Below are 12,816 nucleotides of genomic sequence, written 5' to 3' on the forward strand. Positions count from 1 at the left end.
GACCGACCGAGCCCCCGGTAACATTACGGTGGTGTGTAGGTGGGGGGAACCACCGACCGCCTCCATGAGCTGCAGGGTCACGCCTGGTCAACACCAGGAACCAGGCTGGCACTGGAGCTGTGCAGGACCCCATGGCTGTAGCTGCTTTCTCTACTGACCCTGCTGGAACCTGCCACACACCAGGGCAAAACCGCAGAGAACAGCAGTTTCCCACGCCACCTTCCTTCACATCACCCTGTACTGCGTCACTGCCGTCATCTGGTATCTGCCTTCCTCCTCTTCCCCCTAATTTGGGGAGGGTAGAGCTGTTTGGGGCCGGTACAAATGGGGCAGCTACCTCATCTGCTTTTCTCACCCACCAGGACCCCCACTCCAGGCTGGGCTGTCCCCCCAGCCCTTTCCTTGTCCCCCACGTCCTCCAAGCAGGGGACGAGGTTCTGGCCATCCAACATCAGGGATCCAGGGGGAAAGTCCATGGGAAGAGGTGCCCAGGGCTGCTTTACCCAGGGGAGGTTTTGGGGGATGCCAAGAGGGTGCCAGGCTGCTCTGACTGCTCCAGTCCCTGAATTTCTTCAGTGCAGGAGGTTGCTCTTTAAGTCCCTCTTTCCTCCTGTAAGCGCCTTAGGGAGCAGGGGCAAGAGATGCTGGTGCTTTTTATAGCAGCTGTAATCCTCACTGCTCACACTGCCTGTGCCCTCCCACCCCGAGGCCCATGGCTGAGCCTCCAAAATGGGGGCAGCTGCCCAAAAACTGCCTTAAACCCCTTTGGTTCCCAGCATCCCACCTCTCTCCCAGGGCACAGATCCTGGCTGGGGCTGGTTCTGGCCTCAAAATCCCTTTGCAGAAGACATTGGAGGGCCACAAACGTTGCATGCCCCTCCCAGTCACAGCACTCTGCTGGGAAAGGACAGACAGACAGATGTACAGAGACACATGGATGACCACCAGAGCAGCTGCCCAGCCTCTCTGCTCTGCTCTGAGACTCATGGAGCTGGAATCAGCCCCACGGCACAGCCACAAAAAAGCCTCCAAGAGCGGGAGAGGCTGAGGAGGGCTGGGAGTTTCCTTCTTTTCTAATCCCCCTTGCCTTTAACAAGAGGGAAACTGAGGCAGGGAGGGAGCGGGGAAGGAGCAGAGTGCTCCTGGCCCTGCAGTGCAGGAGCAGAGCCCTTTGCAGGGCAGCTGATGAGCTTTAAAGGCTGATGAAGCTCCACGCTTGGATGCAACTCCCGGGACCTGAGCTTCAGCATTTTATCAAGGTGGTTTTAGTGCTGGGGTGGCTGGTTTCCTTTACTCAGGCTGCACCCGCAAAGCCAGGGGTGGCATTTGGGCCATCCAGGCTTCATCCCTGCAGATGAAGAGAACTAGGGAAAAGGGATATGAAACAAGGCAGTAGGAGGTTTGGTGGGGCAAGAGCGGGTGCCTGGCAGAGGCATATTCAACCTAGTGTCCCTGTCTTGGTGGCCAGCGCTGTCTCCCCACCCAGCCCTGGTCCTAGTTCCCCCCCAGGACCATGGCCATCCATGGAGGACAGCAAGTGCTGCAGCTGCTTTGCTCCCATTTGGGGACATCCACCTCTGGTCCTGCTCCCCATCCTTCCCCACTGGTGTTCCCAATGGGGACATATCCCAACATTCCCCTGAGAGGTGGCCGTGCTGCACGAGGCCATCAGTCCTGGCCAGGCAGCGTCCCTGCCTTCCCCTGCTGCCCTCCTGGCTGCCATGCGATTTCTCCCTTAAGCAGCTGAGCTTTTATGTCTCTCTACCCAGAAGACCCCCTGACTCTGCACCCTGCCAGGGGGAAGCCAACACGTCTTTTAACCTCTTACTGTTTCTGTTTTACTGCCCACAGCAGATGCAATTTTCTCTGGGCCCCGGGACCAGGGGGTCTCGCAGGAGAGGGTAGCATGGGAAACCCTGCCTAAAACCATTCAGACCCTGCCTACATCACTTTCCCCTGCTGCAGGTTGCCCCTTTGCAATACATTTGCTGGAATTTTCCCTTTAAACACCCCATGGGAAAAAAAAAAAAACAAACCAGGGTGGTTCTTCTAGGTCAGGCTGCGCTAAGACGATGAAAGAAGATTAATTTCTCAGAGACCAATTCAGATTTTTCTTCCTCTCCCTGCCGAGGACCGAAGCAGAGCTGGCAGGCAGGAGGTGGCAGCAGGAGCACACACATGTCCTGGGCACACACAGCTTTTGGTCTCACCGCTGGGGTGGCATTGAGCGGGGGCATCCTCAGGTCCCAGCCCTGCGTAGGAAGCGGGGTGGACTCTTACCAAATGATGGGTCACACCGGTGGCAAGGAGAAGGTGGCACCTCTGGGACCCTCATGGTCTAGGGTGGGTGCCCACCACCCAGGAAGGAGGAAGGGGAGAGCTGTGCCACCACTCCCTTTTGACACCCAGCATCCCCAAGCCCATGCCCGTCCTCGTCACCTACCCATGCACACACACCCACGAGACTCCAAGCCGTCATGCTTGTTTTTCACTCCCAAGGAGCACTGGGAAGCTCTAAAGCTGGAGGATTAGTCTCCAAAGCAAAGGCCTGGCTCGCTGCCAGCCTGGGCAGGGAACAGCCCGGGGAGGCCTTTCCCAAAGGCTCAGCTTGCTCCTGGCTCGCGCTCCAGCTTTGTCCCCGTATTCACCAGCCTCCCGGTCACTCAGCCGCTGACACCAAGAGCAGTCTCAGGGGGGAGCTCGGGGGGTCCCACAGATGGAGATGAGGCAGGAGATTACCATGAGACTCCTGCTTGGTGCCTGAGCTGCCCTGGGCAGTTGGAGCATCCCCAGCCCAGTGTGGCTTCTCCAGTGTGTAACAGAGGTCGAGCACACGCTGCAATCCCTTTCCTTAGAAGATGGGCACTGGGGGACATCTCTCCCTGCTCCTCGGCTGCCTCTTTGCACAAAACCTGTAGGAGGTTCCTGCCTTGGAGACCTGTAACCCTAAGCCAGTGGGAAGGAAAAGCTGGAAACCGGCTGGAAATGCAGGACGCAAGAACCCTCTGCTGGGCTGGTTTAACCCCATACTGGGGGGTCCTGGGCAGGGTGTGGGGAGCGGGCTGGGTGAGAGGTGCTGGCCGGAGGAGAGCTGGATGATGGGGCCAGGTTGGATGCCAGCTCCCTTGGGACCGGGACTGAATGCTGTCCTGAACTGGAGGTGGTTTTGGCATCACAAGGCTCTCCCTGGGGATCACTGCTTTGCTCCGACCGGCACCAACACTTCAGCCTTTCCCAGGAGACCATCCCGGCTGCCAAAACACAGCAGGCTGAGAGCAGGGCTTGACGGCATGACCAGCCCTTCCTGCCCCATTTATTGACCTCTCCTGCCTCATGCTGCCTGCAACGGGTCAGGCAGCGCAAGCCCAGGGCTCTGCTCGCAGTGCTGCTCCCCAGCAAAGGTTACGAGAACCATGGGGTGCGTGGGCTCGCTGCTCCCCCACGGACTGGGGTGGCCTGAGGGACACCCCCCCACTACCACTGGTGTCACCGGGTCACTTCATCGCACTGCTCTGGCTGAAAACTTTCTCTCGAGGGGTTTGATTTTCAAGCAGTTCACACTGCAAAGCAGCCCGTGCTCAGCTTGGAGGAACCGACGGGCAGGACGCCGTCAGTCCTGGGTTAGACTTGCTTCATCTGGACCTTTTCTTATCTTTTCATCTCCGAGCAGTGGGTGCCAGAGGCAGGGCCACGGCAGGGAGGTCTGAGACAAGCTGGTGCTTGTGCACAGCCCCCGTTTTAGAGCAGCCCCAAGCTGCTCGGAGTTTGCCTCCCAGCATCTGTCCCCTGAGCGATGCACGGGGAATGGCACAAGGAACTACAGGGAGCATCCCCTGCTAAAGCACCGAGGAGGGTGGGGGTGCCAGGATCCGGCCCCGCAGTCTGCACTTGCACCCGCACGTCCCCTGCACCCGCTCCCCAGGACACCCCACAGCGATGCACCCCACGCCAGCGAGCCCATGGGTTTTTGTGGGGCCACAGGGCTGCCAGCCCAAAGGCCACGGTGGTTGGCAGAGGGGCTGGATGCCACCTCGCCTCCGATCATGGGGACCAGCCTCTTCCCCTCCCCAGGAAAAGGTTATTTTCACGCTGCCTCCCCGCAGGAACTAACATAAATTGCTTAAATGGCTGCAGCGCTCAGGGGACAGGCCCTTTTGGAGCCAAGCAGCACGCAGGGAGGGGAAAGCCCAGGGGACTTTTTAATAACTAGCAAGGGGAGCTATTAAAGTGTTTTACTTCCTCGTTAAGACAGCCTAATCTCTGTGTATATCTTAAAAGAAAAAATTGGTTTGCTGGTGTTTTTATTGTAACAGAGGTGGGCGTTTTCTGGCACCGGCTGGGATTCTGCCTGCTTTATCTGCTTTTCTTACCTGATACCAGCGCTGAACAGCCCAAGAACAGCCCAAGGGCAGCAGCAGGCAGGGCCAGGCAGACCGCTCCTCCCGGGCAGCAGCGAGGAGAGAGGCTGCAGATCTGCACTGCAGGCTGTTTCCCACCCATGGGTGCTCTGTACCCCACTGCTGCACCCACCTTTTAGCAAGATGGAGGTCCCCAGGGTGTTTCCCAAGGGCGGGTTTGGGACACGTTGGCTCTGCATGTGCCGGAGCAAAGCCTGGAGGTGGGTGACCCCTCATCCACGCAGCCCAGAGACAGGGCAGGGAATGGCAGGAAACTGTGAGGTCCCATCCACCCCTCCACGTCCAAGGGCTGGGATTTGGGGGATACCCAGATTTGGGGGCTATGGGCAACTTAGGCTCCTGTAAGCCAGACTGAAGAGTCCATGCCCAGGGGAGCCCCAGCAAAGGCTCATCTGTGGCGATACAGAGCTGTTCGACCACTGGGGTCTAGGTTTGGAAGAGGAATGGGCTGGGCATATTGTTTCTAAGGTTTTCTTCATTATTTTTTTAATTTTATCTTTCATCTCAGCCCAGCAGCAAACGGGGAAATCCTGCCGAGCCCTGATGGCTCCAGCATCCACCTCTCCATCTGCAAAACCTGAGGGTTTCAAAGCCAGGAGCTGGAACGGATGCTGAGGCTGGGATGGCAGGGCTGGATAAGCCTGCTTGCGTTTGCTTTGGAAAGGCTGATGTTTGCATGAGCACCGGCTCCAGTGGTTTTAAAGGGACCCACCCAGGAGCAAATCCCAACAGCCTAAAATCAGAGCTGTGGCTGCTCCCGCCCCGGGCTGGGCTGGAGAATTCTCTGTCCTACACCCAGACCCCCCACACACATCCTGGGTGGAGGAGGCCACAGGAGCCAAGGCTGGGGCTGCAGACCAAGGGAAGCAAATTGAGACCCCAGCACAGCTAACGGGGCTGGCAAACAGCTAGAAAGATCTTCCTGGGAAATTTGGGGCAGGAAGGGTCAAGCTGCTGTTTGTAGTTGGAGACATAGTTCAGCTGAGCTCAGTATGCCCCATCTCCTGGAGATCCAGTCTCACCAGCATCCTCGCTCCCGGCAGACGTGCTCTGGTACCCGTCTGCTTCAGGAAGCGTGACTTTTATGTGTCACCACCCTGATGGCAGAAGGGACAGATCCCCAGACACGTGGTCTGCCTGTTTCAGGACTGGGGCTAAACCTGCCCTGCCCGCAGAGCTGCCAGCAGCTCCAGGGCATTTCAGCCCAGAGCCTCTCCCCTTCCCCTAGAAACCCCTGTAAGCTCGGCAAAGCACCAACAGTGTGGCCTGGGAGAAACGCTACCATTTATTAAGCCAGCTATATTTTGTTGAGAATGATTTTAACAGCGCTGGAGGACTTACCCTGTCTCCCGCAGGGATCCTCCGCTGATTCATCGCATGCAGGGCTAGAAGGAAAGCAGGGGACAGCCAGCCTTGGGGGACATGGTGGCTCAGCGGCAGTGGCGGAGCTACACAGGGAACCACAAGCTGCTCACAGGAGACTGCAAGCCAAGCACGGCTGCTCCGGGGCAGGCAGATGGGATGCTCGCATAGGGCAACCTGGTCCTGGTTTGCTGGGACTCCCCCAAGTCCTCGGCAGGTGGGAATTTGGGACGTTGTCCTGCTCTCCATGTCCATCCAGGGAAACCCTGAGGATCTGCAGGGGAAGGGAGGGTACTCGGGAGGTCTCGGCACGGAGAGTAGTTTCCACTGAAGGCAATGCTTTAGATACACAAAGCTGAACCTGTCGTGCACCTGACACCACCTTCCTTCCCATGGCTAGCTCACATCTCACATCTAGAAAGAGTCACAGCCGGGTCTTCCCTCTCTCTTGGCTTCCCATTGACATCAGAAGATGTTGTCCCCATTCCCACCAACCCAGGAAGGAAAGAGCCAGGCTGCGACCCACGCAGGCAGGAGAACAACAGCACCGCAGCAAGAGCAAAGCCGCCACAGCAAGAGCAAAGCGGTCGCAGCACTTGGCCGAGGACAGATGCACCCATGGGTTGGGAAGCCAGGATCCTCCAGGCTTGTCCACACACATGGAAAAGCCCCTCTCCTTGAAGCAGGGGGCTGTGGGATGCTCAGGTCCTTCCCTGCATCATCTGGTGAAGGCAGCAGTTCCTGCCCAAGCTCTCACACAGCTCCGGCTGCAAGCCATGCTCTAGAAGCCAGCGAGGAGTGTGCTGGGAGGCATGGTGGGTGGACAGTAAAAGGCACAGGCAGAAGCCAAGGCTAAAAGGATAGAGAAGATGTCTCCAGGGCAGGGTCACTGCACATCCACCCCAGCAGAGGAGCCTCATGTTCCCGGTTGCTGGTAGGGGGCAGAGACACAGTGCCATTCATCACACAGATGAAGAATCCCGGCCACCACCCCCATCACACTGTGTCGGGGGAAAGCACGAGCCTTTCTGGGTCTGAGCCCCACAGGCTCCGCCAGGCTGCCCGTATGCCGCCACATCCTGGGGTTTCTGCAGAACCTGGTCCCAAGGTGGAAGACAGTCTGGAAACAAACTCGGAGAACTGGATCTCCATCTCCCACCCAGTGCTTTGCCCTTCTCGTGTAATCACATTGGGAAGGGAAGTCTGCACCATCATCCTTCCTCTGCAGGGCACAGACGAAGGCTCCCCAGCCCATCAGGAGCAGCTACAGTGAGTCCCCTGATCACACTTCAGATCAGCTTCACAGAGGCGTTTAAACCAGGCAGGGCTTCACCCACAGGGAAGGTGGTTTTAGCATCCACCACGTGCTGTGGCCAAGCCCCAAGTGCCCCAGGTCAACTCTACCCTGGATGGACACTGGCCTTGAAGACAATGATGGAAATAAGCACATCCAACAAGGATGCCCTGCTGATGGTCCTGCCCAGCACCTTGCCCTGAGCATGCTGGTGCCACCGAGCTATGGATGCGTGGGACCATCTCCTGTCCTCTCTGGGTAGCTGATTTGGGGGAAGGGTCCCCAGTTTTTGGACACAGGAGGCTGAGGATTAGATTGGAGAGGTCCCAGGAGTCCCACTGTCCTAAGTTTCCCCACCAACCCTTCCCCGCCACCAACATCAAGGACAACAGAGGAGTGACCAGCCACCTGCAAGCACCACCCCAGAGCAAAGGATTAAATTTACGGGGACCCACCTCATCCCACCTCTCCCAGAAATTTGCCACAGAGCAGTCACCCCATCCCTTAGGGCTGCATCACCAAACACTGACGAGGGGGCAGAGGAACAGTGCAACACCACCAAGCCAGCTTGTCCCCCCATCTCCAGCCACCCCAACTCTCCCAAGCGGAGACAAGTGAAGCAGAGCAGGCAGTTGGGAGAGCTGGACTGGGAAGGCAAAGCCACGGGCTACAAGAACGTCACATCGTCCTGAGACTGGAGCCAGCGCCAGTGGGCATCATACTCCAGGTGCAGTTTGCTGTTGAGTTTGCAGTTCTCGAAGTCAGCCTCGGCTTTCCGAGCCTTCCCACCCGGATTCCCTTTCCCTAGCCTCTCCCCAGCCCCCGATGGCAATTTGCTGTCTCTGCCCGGTTCCAGAGAGGAGGGCTGCTGGCCCAAATGCCCGTTGGCCACCTGGGGCTCCTTAGCAAACCGGTGATCCTGGGGCAGCCCAGGTGGGGAGAGGTCCACGTGGGGCCACTCGTGCTCCGCTTTGCCCTTCTCTTGCTTTGCAAGACCCCTCTCGGGGTCGATCCTGGCCCAATCCTGCTCCACCCTGAGCAGGGCTCTGCCCGGTGTGGATGCGGTGGCGGTTTCGGCAGCAGTTTGGGAATACTCATCCATGTCATCAGCCAACGTGTCCAGGTAGCTACCGACGGAGATGCTGTCCAGCCTGTCGTTGGGGTCCTGCAGGCTGTCCCAGCTGCCCCGCCGCGAGGCCGCCTGGCTCTCCACCAGGCTGTACTGGCTACTGGCCAGGCTGCTGCAGCGGCTAGTCAGCGTGCTCCTCTCCTCCAGCAGCCACTTCACTGCCTCGATGCCCTCATTCACCACCAGCAGCTGCTGCAGGATCTTCACGTCCACCGCTCGCAGATAAGCCTGGCAGGGAGACAGAGAGCACGGGGTTTTTTGGGGGGAACCGAGGTGACCCTGGTGGCTGAGGGATGCCAGGCCCAGCACACCCTGGCAGGTCTCCCAAGCTGCTTGATGAACAGCACGACATGGGGAACACCCTGCAGGGAGTCCTTCCAGGGGACCCTGTCCAAGACCTGGGGACACGACCATCACGGAGCAACAACTTATGGCACCCGCCGGCCACCAACGCACTCGGGGAAATAAATCCAGGGCACTTATGTCACTGTCTCCTATGGGGATAGGGGTAAGCAAGGAACTGGAGGCACTGGGTGCAGGTCTAAGCCCAGAGCATCCCCCAAGCCCTGGGAGGCTGCTGGCAGGGCAAGAGGACCAGGCAGGGGCATCGCTCAGGGCAAGGGTCTGGCTGGACCATCAGCACCTCTCTGGGCTGTTTTGGCCAGGTCCCTTCGTGCATTTACTTCCCCCCTTCTAGGGTCTGACCCAAGCCTGGTGACAATGTGACAGAGCAGGATTTGGAGCCTGAGACCCAAATCACTCCCAAAACAGGGGAGGAGGGTGTGAGGGACAGGCTTCGCTGATCACACCACTCGCCTTGCCGACTCCTGCCCCTCTGAGCCCCGGGGGAAGCTCTTTGCAAAACTTCAGTTGCTGCAGAAACATCTGTTTTCCTAACGGAAAGCCCTGCGTGCCAAGACATTCCTGTCTGCATGATACTGGCCGCCAAAAGCCACTGGATTTCCCCTGCGCAGGACGCAAATATTTTGCCAGGAAAGGGAATAAGACGGCAGCGGGGGGAGAGGGAAAGAAAACCACTGTGGGACAGGTACAGACAGCCTGGGATCTGTGGATGCCCATGGGCTCCTTCACAAACACACCCCAGCACCAGCACCAGCAAGCTGCAATGGAAATCCACACGGTCCCCCGGGATCATTGCTAAGCCCAGCACCAGGTCCCCAGCATCCAGTATCCTCAGAGTCACCCGCCCGCCCACGGGTGACCTGCCGGTCTCTTGAGACCCCTGTCTCCGGTCCCACAGCAAGCGCAGCAACAAAAGCATCCAAGGAAGGAGCCTGGGAAAACTGCAGCCAGGGTTTTGGCACGTGATGCCTCTCAGTCCAGAGGACAAAAAAAAAAAAAAAAAAAAAACAGCCAAATATTTGTAGAGACCCGACACCAGCCTCTCAACCCCTCTCCATGCTCCTCAAGCTGAATTTAAATAAAAAATAGCAGTGATGTGCCCAGATTGGGGCAGGAGCCAGCTTCGAAGTGCAGAAACTTCCTTTCTAGGCAAGTTATTTCAAAAACTGCCTACAATGGACTTTTCTGCACGCGCAGCTAAAGCATCTGGCTTTGGCAGGGAGAAGATGCGGGAGGAGGAAGGCTGGGAAGCCCCAATGAAGGTTCCCCATTTTTCTCTGCCTCATGCAACTGTGGCTGTCAGAGATGCCAGGGGAGCCACCCCAAGAGCATACGGTGGGAAAACACTCCTCGCTTTCCATATTGTTTGCTGGAAAGTGTTGGCTGTCAATTTGCTGCTATTTCAGGCCAGCCTGACCCCCCGTGTTGCACCCCAAAAAGAACCCTATCCAGCAAGTCAAGGTTAGCACGGGAGGAGACCTAGGTCCAGCTGCTCTCTATATTCCTGTACTGGTTTCAGCTGGGATAGAGTTAACTGTCTTCCTAGTAGCTGGTACAGTGCTGTGTTTTGAGTTCAGTATGTGAAGAATGTTGATAACACTGATGTTTTCAGTTGTTGCTCAGTAGTGTTTAGACTAAGTCAAGGATTTTTCAGCTTCTCATGCCCAGCCAGGGCACCCGACCCAAACTGGCCAACAGTGTATTCCATACCATGGGACGTCCCATCTAGTTTAGGAACTGGGAAGGGGGGGACAGGGATTCGCCACTCGGGGACTGGCTGGGTGTCGGTCGACGGGTGGTGAGCAATTGCCCTGCGCATCATTTGTACATTCCAATCCTTTTATTACTACTGTTGTCATTTTATTAGTGTTATCTTTATCATTATTAGTTTCTTCTTTTCTGTTCTATTAAACGTTCTTATCTCAACCCAGGAGTTTTACTTCTTTTCCCGATTTTCTCCCCCATCCCACTGGGTGGGGGGGGAGTGAGTGAGCGGCTGCATGGTGCTTAGGTGCTGGCTGGGGTTAAACCACGACAATTCCCCCAGATGCGGCAATGGGTACACCGCACTGATCCTGTACCCATCCCAAAGCCCGCACAGTGCTTCCTGCATGGTGCCCACCGGCATCCAGACCCAGGGCAGGAGCAGCATCCAGAGGGAAGGAAGGTAACTGCGGTCCTGAGTACGTGGCAGGGGGCAGAGGAGACCAGCCTGGATCCCTGCTCCAGCATGTGACACCCTGCACTGCTCCGTGCCTCAGTTTCCTCGCATGCATCCCACAACGCTATCCTCCCCCACATCCAGAAATGTCCCCCCCTCTTTCAAAGGGGACCTCATGGGCCAGCAGAGGTGGAGGGAACACCATGCTCCTCCCCATATTCTCTAGGGGCAGGGAAAGCGGGGAGAGCATCCCCTGGGAGGGATACAGTCCCGCTCCCCTCCCCAGTGCGCACAAAACCTGCAGGCACCATCTCCCTTCGAGACGTCTAGCCCCAGGGATAAAACATCCTCCTTGGACCAGGTGAGAGTGGGAATTTGCCGTCTTCTCCTCCCACCGCCCACTCCTAGGCCAGCTTCTCCTCTGAGCACTGGGTTTGCTAGTCTCTGCTGGGGAGGGGGACAGATTTTTGTTCCTGTTCATGGGGATGGGGAGATGGGGGGAGGAGCCCTGCGCTGGGTTTTGGGCACCCAGGTGCCATTCCCAGGCTGCTGACCTGGGTGTGAGCTGTCCCCGCTTCTTCACTGGCTGCTGAGAAGAGCCAGGACAGAGAAAAGAAAAACCTTTCCGAGCCGAGGTTAATAACACACGGCCAAAGCCAGGCCTTGCAGACCGTGGGCTGACCCTGCCTGCACCTGGGCAGAGCAAACACCACCGCTCCTTCCTCCTCCTCCTCCTCCTCCTCTGAGCAACCCAGGGCCTGCAGACCTTTCTCCTCTGGTCAGAGTGCAGCCTGGAAGCCAGCGCGGAGGGAGGATGAAAGCAGAGGGAGGATGAAAGCTTTTACACCGATGGGGAATACCGATTTGGCCAAAGTGTGGGTGCGGAGGGCTCAGGCTGGGTGGGTCCCCAGCCCCCCGGGTGGCAGGCAGGGATGCCGGCGTATTTAGCCTGTTTCCCTATGGAAACGATGCTCATTCCCTCCTGCTCGCTGTGTGTGCGTGGGAGAGTCCCTTCCCCCAGCAGCACTTGAACCCATTGCCCAATCTCGCCACGTTTCCCAGAGGCGCAGGCATCGCCGGTATTTGCTCCCTCCACGGAAGGAGGGAGGCGAGAAAGCTGCCACCGGCACTCCCACAGTCCCCGGGAGAGGCTGCCACGGGAGCCCAACCCTTTACTAGCCACCAGAGAAGCCCCAGCAGGAAGCAAACCCTGGGAAAGCTCCCAGCGATGCTTGTGCCTTGTCACCCAGGGGGTGACATCCGTGACGGGGGGGGACACGACGGGGACGACACCCGCCACCATGCCCTTGGCGAAGGTCCCTGCCCTAAATCCTGATCCCCGGGACACTCCGGTCCCCTCCGGAGCTAGCGCCTGGGGGGTGCCTGGGGTGAGGGGGGCAGGATGGAGGGGGGCAGAGGGGTCCGCGGGAGCCCGGGGGGGGGATGCTGCGTGGGCCGGGGGACAGAGAAAGACCGGGGGGGTAGGGGGGAGGTATGAGCTGCGGGCTGTTAACCTATACAGGAGACAGAAAAAGGGGGGGGGTAGGGTCCCCAAAATGCAGAACGAGCGCGGGGCTGTTACCGGGGGGGTGGCAGGCAGTTCCCGGGGGCGGGGGGCAGTTGCCCCGGGGAGGGCAGTTACCGGGGGGGGGGGTGGAGGGTGTGACAGGCAGTGCCCCCGGTGCCGCGGGACTCACCAGCTCGAGACGGAGCGCCCGGAGGCGGTCGGCGAGCGGCGGTCGGGCGCCGCGGGCCAGTGCCGGCGGTGCCGGCGGTGCGGGGGCGGTCTCGGCCCGCAGCCCCCGCAGCAGCCCGGCGGGCGGCCGCCGTCCCACCTTGGTGACCAGCTCCCGCAGGTCGGCGGGCAGCGCCTCCCCGCCGCCCTCCATGCGGGTGGGGCGGCGGCGGCGCCGCGCGGGGCGGCGGCCGCGCTGTCACCCCGGACCGAGCGCCGGCCCCGCCCCGCCGCGCCGGCCCCGCCCCGAGCCCCGCCCCCCGCCTCCACCTGCCCGCACCCCGCTCCCGGCTGCGGGGGATAGGGGCGGGGCGGGGCCGGGTTCCGCACCAGCGAGGTCCGCCGGGGAGCGCA

At 59.1% G+C, this 12,816-nt stretch overlaps 1 protein-coding gene across 1 annotated transcript; it reads right to left on the reverse strand.

Annotated features, from left to right (window-relative positions):
- Positions 1-5,680: 5,680 nt before the first annotated feature.
- Positions 5,681-12,690, reverse strand: LURAP1 (leucine rich adaptor protein 1). The gene is made up of 2 exons (XM_069788832.1): positions 12,425-12,690; positions 5,681-8,431 (listed from the first exon to the last, which is right to left on the reverse strand). Exons 1-2 carry the CDS (start codon positions 12,614-12,616, stop codon positions 7,742-7,744), a joined length of 882 nt encoding a protein of 293 aa, XP_069644933.1. The 5' UTR covers positions 12,617-12,690; the 3' UTR covers positions 5,681-7,741.
- Between the last annotated feature and the right edge of the window lie 126 nt (positions 12,691-12,816).

This window comes from Haliaeetus albicilla, chromosome 8 (genome assembly GCF_947461875.1).
Source record: "Haliaeetus albicilla chromosome 8, bHalAlb1.1, whole genome shotgun sequence".
Classification (NCBI taxonomy): Eukaryota; Metazoa; Chordata; class Aves; order Accipitriformes; family Accipitridae; genus Haliaeetus; species Haliaeetus albicilla.

Coding starts and splice junctions, on each gene's coding strand:
- LURAP1 (XM_069788832.1), bottom strand. CDS start 12,616: ATGGAGGGCGGCGGGGAGGCGCTGCCCGCCGACCTGCGGGAGCTGGTC. Junction 8,432..12,424: donor GGGCGCTCCGTCTCGAGCTG/GTGAGTCCCGCG, acceptor TCTCCCTGCCAG/GCTTATCTGCGAGCGGTGGA.